Source organism: Brassica napus, chromosome A1, assembly GCF_020379485.1.
Source record: "Brassica napus cultivar Da-Ae chromosome A1, Da-Ae, whole genome shotgun sequence".
NCBI lineage: Eukaryota > Viridiplantae > Streptophyta > Magnoliopsida > Brassicales > Brassicaceae > Brassica > Brassica napus.
This window is the reverse complement of record NC_063434.1, coordinates 19,730,791-19,738,071: the sequence shown is the minus strand read 5'-3', so window position 1 is coordinate 19,738,071 and position 7,281 is coordinate 19,730,791. Positions and strand designations below refer to the sequence as shown.

Sequence of the window (7,281 nt, the reverse complement as noted above, 5' to 3'; positions counted from 1 at the left end):
GAGGTTCTTCTTCCTCATCTGCGACGCATTCCTCATAAGCTTTAAGCCGTCCTATGATATCCTCGAAGCTTGTCTGATTTAGGTCTAAGACTTGCTCCAAAGATGCCACAATATGAATATATTTTCTTCGAGGTAGGCTCGTCAAAAACTTCTTCACAAGCTTTGGCTCATCGAAGGTTGCTCCAAGTGCTGCAGATTTTGACGTGATCTCAGACAATTTTCCTCCAAAATCATCAATGGTTTCATCTTCTTTCATCTTCAGCCTATCGAGTTCACTCATTAACGTTTACAGTCTTGCTTCCCTAACCCTTTCTGCTCCTACATGCCTTGCTTTAATGGCCTCCCAAACTTTCTTTGCCGTATTAAAACAAAGAATAGCAAACTAACTTTAAACCACTCCGTGTCTATTTTAGTTTGAACTTTAAACATTGGGTGGATTTGGATTTTGATCTTTTGGATTAGGGGGTAAGAAGTTTAGATACTTATATCTGTAATTAAGACGAGGATGAAAGATGGTGTACATTTGTTACTATATGATAGTTATGTTGTGAAAATATGTCGTTAATCCTAATAAAAATGTATATATGTGTTTGGTTTGTTACTTCTCATTGTGATGACCTATTCAAAAATGAATTGTTTACAAGTTGCTTATCTAATTTTGCTACTTGCGAATTTGTGAATTACTTATAAATATTTTTGGAGCATTTAAAAATTATTTATTAAATAATAATATAATATTTTATAAAAATTGGATATGCTAAATTATTTTGTTTAACATGCGAGTTAATCTAAGCAAAATGTTTTGGTCTATTATAAATAAGAAATAGAAAAAATATAAACTTCCCCAATTGAGAGTTTTGTTTACTTTCCACAAAAACAAAAATGTTTTCTATAGGTTTGGACTTCCAAAATAACTATTTTTCTTTTTACGATGTTTTTGCCAAATATTAGAATTCATTACATTAACTCTCATGTTTTGCTTTATTGATCTTTAGTAGACAACACACAAAAAGAAAAAGAAAAATGACTGTAAATACTTAAGTTTTTCATACTTGATATTTATCGTGTACTTCAAAAACTATCACAACTCTATTATTTGATAAAGACGAATATTTCAAAACTATAACAAGCAAGGGACGTCAATGGATGTAAGACATAACGAGTATTTGTGCTCAGTTTTGACTTCTCATTCTTATTTTGTTATACAAGAGAAAGAAAATGAGCCCAGCATACATATAACTGGGCCTGAACCAATATATTAGGACTTAGTGCACACGTTTCCGTCGCAAACCCAACCATCCTGGGACTCGCCACCACCTTCTTTCACAGCATCATCGCCGTTTATGTTAGCATCCTCTTTCAAAGCACACTTGGCATGAAGATCGAAGTCGCACTCGTCACAATGGTAAGACCAGATTTGCCCTTCTTCATCACACTTATCACATATGTAAACCGGAACGCGAGTCAGCTCTAGCTCGTGTTCTTCATGAAGAACATGTTTCACCTTCTCAGGCCACTCTTTTGCCATCTCAGTGTACTTGGCTTCAATCTCCTTCACACGTTCCTCGGTAAATGGGTAAGCATCAGCTCCATGGGCTCCCACGAGGTCCCTTGCTTCTTTAGTAACGGTTTTCCCAGTTGGTCCGAGAGCCGCTAGCATGGGGATGCCACCGACCTTAAAGGTTCGTGCCAAAGACGTTTTCCTAGGATCACCAAATGGAAGAGCTAGCCACGGCATCTGCGAGTAGTACTCATCGAATGATTCCTGGTCCCGGTCACTGGAGATGAAGATGAGCTCAAACGCTTCATCCTTCTCCTTTATCTGCTTGTAAACTTCAACAAGCTTTGGTGTGAAACCGCGACATGGAGGACACCAGTGAGCTGAGAAGTACAAAAGAATGTTCTTCCCCACCAGCTCAGACACAAGCACCTGACAAAGGAAGCCAAGTTCATATCAACATCAAAGTGATTAGAAGCTTAAAAGGGTAAATAAAGCTAGCTTTTTACCTTAGCCCCATCTTTTCCGAGAACGTAGTTGAGATCACCAGAGACAAGAAGAGACTCGAGAGTTTGAGCCTCTAGCTTTGCCTTCTCTATCGCCTTGAGTTCTTCAAACTTCTCTGGAGTAAAAGGATATGCAACAACTCCATAGTCATCAATAGCTTCAGCAACATTCGAGTGGCGGGTCTTTCCATCGGGTCCGAGAATGACCAAGGTCGGTAACGTTGACAGCATGAAGTGCCTAGTCAACTTCGATGAGCTCTTGTCATTGAACGGCAACGCCAGCCATGGGTTGGTCTCAAAGTCCTGCTTAAAAGCCTCCTCATCATCTTCAAGAGATATGAGCACAATCTCAAAATCCTCGTTATTCTCCTTCAACTTCTTATAGACCTCTTCAAGCTTGGAAGTAAACTCCTTACATTGCCTGTAAGATGCCACCGAGAAGAGAAGACCGATGGTTTTCCCTTCGAGTTGGGATACAGGTACCTTGTTTCCATCTCGAGTAACGACAAAGTCCCGAGAAGGAGTCACCAAGACAGACCTCAAAGTCTGCTCTCTCCTAGCTCTCTCCTCTTCCTCTTTGATCTCCTTCATCTTCTCAGGCGTGAAAGGATAAGCATCAGCTCCATAGCTTCGAATGACACCGACACCATTCTCATTCACAAGTTTACCCTCATCATCGATCATCACCAGGTTGGGAATACCCCTCACCTTAAAAACCTCATCCAAGCGGTCACGGGTTTCGGAATCGGTGAAAGGGACAGCGAGCCACGGCATCTTGGAGAAGTAGTCTTTAAAGGAGTCTTCATCCTCATCCCCTGAGACAAAGACAACCTCGAAACCAACATTGGAAGAGAGTTCGTTGTATATGTCAACCAGCTGGGGAGTGAAACGCTGACATGGTCCGCACCACGCAGCTGAGAAGTACAATCCAATCTTCTTCCCTTTCAAGCTCTCAATTTTCACCTGCAAACATCATCAAATTCATAAAACTCAAAATTCTAATTGCAATTCACTCCAGAGAACACACAAAAGCAGCAATGTGAACTAGACTGAAGAGAAACGTTAACAAGGAGACGAAGCCCATCTAATCATAAATCATCTAAGAACACAATACTTCGCGAAGCATAATCTAGAGAATCAACACAAGTTGAGAACAATTGGGAGAAAAGAGAGAGAATGTTTATTACCTGTTCGCCGTTGTTACGAATGAGGAAATCTCTCGCCGGAGAAGAGAGAAGCGAGTGGAGATCCCTAGCATCGCCACCGTTAACTTCCTTCGCAATTTCAGCCATGGATTGTTTCGGAATCGAATTCGAGAATTGCTATCACAAAGACTGCTCTGTATGTCTCTCTCTTGACTTTTGGTGCGTTACAGATGTTCCCAAAGCGTCTATTTAAGCTTTCTTCTCTCCCCCTAAATTTATTATTTTTTCCTATTAAATAATGCGACTCCTTAAGTCTTAAGTCTTTAACTTATTATGTTCATATGCTACATTCCATTAACAATTAATAAGATTTTTCCTTAATTAATAAAAGTAGTTACATCCGAAAACACGCATAAATTTAAAATTTGAACATCTTAATTCCCAAAAACTAAAGTTAAGGAAAAATTAAATTTAAAAATATACTCCCTCTGTTCCACAAAAATAATTTTTTTAGTATTTTCACACATATTAAAAAAACAGATTAAACAAATATAAATATATTATTTTATGTAATTATTAGTTTTCAATAACTTTTAACAAATAATATTATAATTAATTTAATTAATTTTTTTAAAATTTATAATTTTTTCATAGAAAATATAAAAATTACATTTTTGTGAAATAATTTTTTTTACTAAAAAAATCTATTTCAATGAAACGGAAGGAGTTCCTTCCATTTTTAGTTTATACCTATTTATAACCTTTTTTATTATTATTATCTTCCCATTAATTAAAGACCAACCTTTAACTTACCATAATATACAAAGACTTAAGACATCTTGACTTTTCAAAGTCTTCCATCTTTGCGAATATAGATGATTTATTTTGTAGAAATCCAAAAACATACAACCGGATCGTATCGGCTGAATCAACTACACGAATTAATGAATTTGATCGGCTCTACTAATAGCGAGCTCTCAAAAATATATATTGGCTGAATCAACTACACGAATTAATGAATTTGGTTGGCATACGAGAGCGAGCTCTAAGAAAATACGTTTCCATCATACAAATACACACGTTATATATAATATATATATATATATATATATATTGTATGTGTGCATCTCATGTATATTAATGAAAAAATGCGAGTGTTCACAAAAAAAATCATCATGATCCAATAAATTTCATTAGTAATTTTGAAGAAACGAAAAAGAACATTTTACATGTATTTATATTTTCTTTTCATAACTTGTATTTATATTTACAATTGTTTTTTTTTTTTTGTAAACTATTTACAATTGGTTAAGACTAAAAACTAACGGTTAAGCATGAAGCGAAGTAATGAAAACCCCAAACCAAAAATCTTGAAACTAAAACCATCTAGTGTTGGATGCTGTAATAGTTGTTTCCCCAAACTCACCGTATACTATATACGACTAAAGCTTTTAGTTATCTCCATGAACAAAACCCTTCTTCCACCTAAAAATCTAAAACCACTATTTCACCATAGTCAACGACCAGACATCAAGTGTCTTCTTGATTATCTCCAGCTTCACGGTCTGGGCTGTCCTTTTCAACTCCTTGGGGACACGACTGATCTTGCAGTGAACCATCAGCGACACTCGATGAGCCTCCTTCAATAACAGAGCTTGGACAATTATCCGTAGGGACAGGTTGCTGCTGCACTACGTCTCCACTGTTACTCGTTTCCCCTATGCTCCCTGTAAATGTAGGAATAGGCTTTTTCCCATAATAAAGCTCACCCATTTGGCCCCTGATATCTGAAAAAACATGAATGATAAATACACCGCAGCAACAAGGTGATCTCTACTCTAGAGCACATCAATACCATTTAGTTGACGACGCGTGATATCAAAATGTTGACACCAGCTCTCTCCATGTGATTTCGCGTCCATGTTTATGTGCATGGCAGCGAGGAAAAAAGCACCAGCTGCTATGTGACGAGGCTGATACTGTAGGCAGAGTGTCGTCCAGAAACTGCAAAATGACTCTTGTTGTGAGCGACTGTATGAAATAAAGCAAGGCCTCTCAGAGATTTCGAAGGACCATTTCAATTTCATACCTATCTTTGACAAATTTCCATGCAGCTGGAGGAAATATCCCCTGAGTAGCCTCGTCAAGGATGAATTTTTTCATAGCTTGGACAAGAAGGTCAAAAGGAAGATCAACACTGAGATCAAAGTTGAGTGTAGAAAGAACAAGCTTCTCTCCAATTAATACAATCCCTTTGTAGTGTTCATATACTCCCTGAGAAAAAGAAACAGATCTGTAATCAAAAAGTTGAAATGGGGACAAGTAAGGAGGGTTGTACGTAGGAATCTGAAAAGAAAAACCTGTCTCTCCTCAGCTGCAATAACCTTCTTGTGTAAGATCTCTTCAGAAGTAATAATGAGGGTTTTCAAATCCACTGGAGTAGACTCAACCTTGGCGGAAAGGAACATGCAAACTGCTGCAATTATCTGGAGTGAAAGCGTAAACAGGCAAAAGGCATCACAGAACTAACTACATTATCAAATGCACTTTTATTCAAACCAAAAGCTTGATCTCTACATGGTCCAACTAAACTTACCCATTTGTCATTCTTTGCGTGTGATTGAAGAAGGAAGAATCTGTGACAGAATACTATAGCAGTGGCTACTGTTACCTGGTCACTGCGTTGAGAGATCAATAATCATCAAAGGAACCCAAAGTACCAATGTTCCCTACTCTCACTATAGAAACTAAACAAGATTGAAGCAAGCAGAAGAGAGGCAGGAAAGAAACTTACAGTTTGAATCTGCGACCAAGATCTATCAAGAATGAACAGTATGCCTTGCGCAGGCTAGTTTCTTCCGTCAAATCGATACCATCTTGTCTTGATGGTGAGTTATTGTCTATTTCTTCTCTTGAAAAATACCAACGGTCTTGGCCAGGGAACATTGTATATGGAAAGAGATGGCTGATGATCCTAGCTAGACACTGATTCTGAACAAGTGTGTAAGAAGGGATATCAAATGGAAACTGATCAAGCGAAGAAGCACGAACAGAGGATCAAGAATCAAGGTCAAGATGGGATCTTTTCGTAAAGGGTCAAGAAGATTACAAATTTTCAAGGACTTGAAAGTAAACACAAAGTTACATTCTTGTTGCATTTCAAACAAAACCCAGGACGACGACGAACAACCCATTTATCTAGCGACAAATGAAAAGCCCGAAGAAGAAGAAGAAGGGAAACAAAAACCTCAATTTCGGATGAATCAGAAGAACAAGATCGAAACTTAACCTAGAAACAGAAGCTATCATGCAGCAATAATAGAAACCTAGAGAGAGCAGCGAGGAACGAACGAAGAGGAAGAAGAAGATTGAGAGACTACCACAACGCTCTTTTCTTAAAGAGGATGGCTAAACATATAGTATACTTTTATAGTTTCTTTTCTTAACTTCTAACCAATCGTATCATTGACACGTCTAACATCATTTCAAAAAAGTAAAAATCAATACAATATAAATTACCGGAGATGTTGACATGATTACAAATTTACAAACTTTCATTGTAGCCAAATTTGTCATCAGGAAATCATTAGGTAGAAAAATAGATTGGTTTATCAGAATATATATAATACTTTTTATTAAATTAATTATCAAATTGATTAGAAGAGCATAAAAAAATATTCTTCGTTCTTTTTTCTTTTTTGAAATAAAAACTACGAAATTACCTACTATTATTAACATATATACGATAATTAATGATTTTGAATAATAAAGATTTGATAATAGTTTTTGTATGCTCCATCATTTTTGTTTAATTTTTATTATTAAAAATTAAACAATCATAAAAAATATAAAAAAATTTCTTATATGTTATATTTTGAATTTTTTAAAACGATTATAAATTAGTAAAACTTTTAAAATTCATACAATGAATTTTTTTTGTGAACAATGGTTTTACTTTTTTTTGTTATAAAAAATACAAATGATCATAAAGTCATACGAATATGAAGTATAGTTTAATAGATATTCATATTATATATAAATATTAATATTATTTAAATTAAAATATACACGATATAAAATGCATAAATATGTAAATTTTGAAATTTGCATTGAAAAGTATTGAGATCTAAAT

General features: G+C 35.9%; 2 protein-coding genes across 2 annotated transcripts; both read right to left on the bottom strand.

Moving 5' to 3' along the window:
- Nucleotides 1–1,067: 1,067 nt before the first annotated feature.
- LOC106450042 (probable nucleoredoxin 1) lies at nucleotides 1,068–3,446 on the bottom strand. Its single transcript, XM_013891696.3, has 3 exons — nucleotides 3,192–3,446; nucleotides 2,008–2,967; nucleotides 1,068–1,930 (listed from the first exon to the last, which is right to left on the bottom strand). The coding sequence occupies exons 1-3, from the start codon at nucleotides 3,294–3,296 to the stop codon at nucleotides 1,259–1,261; spliced, it is 1,737 nt and encodes a 578-aa protein (XP_013747150.1). The 5' UTR covers nucleotides 3,297–3,446; the 3' UTR covers nucleotides 1,068–1,258.
- Nucleotides 3,447–4,357: 911 nt separating this feature from the next.
- LOC106379825 (cyclin-T1-2) lies at nucleotides 4,358–6,820 on the bottom strand. The gene is given in 7 exon segments (XM_048764844.1): nucleotides 4,358–4,936; nucleotides 5,005–5,153; nucleotides 5,239–5,423; nucleotides 5,510–5,668; nucleotides 5,671–5,827; nucleotides 5,944–6,140; nucleotides 6,439–6,820. Coding segments are annotated over 6 exon segments (1,059 nt in total). The 5' UTR covers nucleotides 6,096–6,140; nucleotides 6,439–6,820; the 3' UTR covers nucleotides 4,358–4,679.
- Nucleotides 6,821–7,281: the final 461 nt, after the last annotated feature.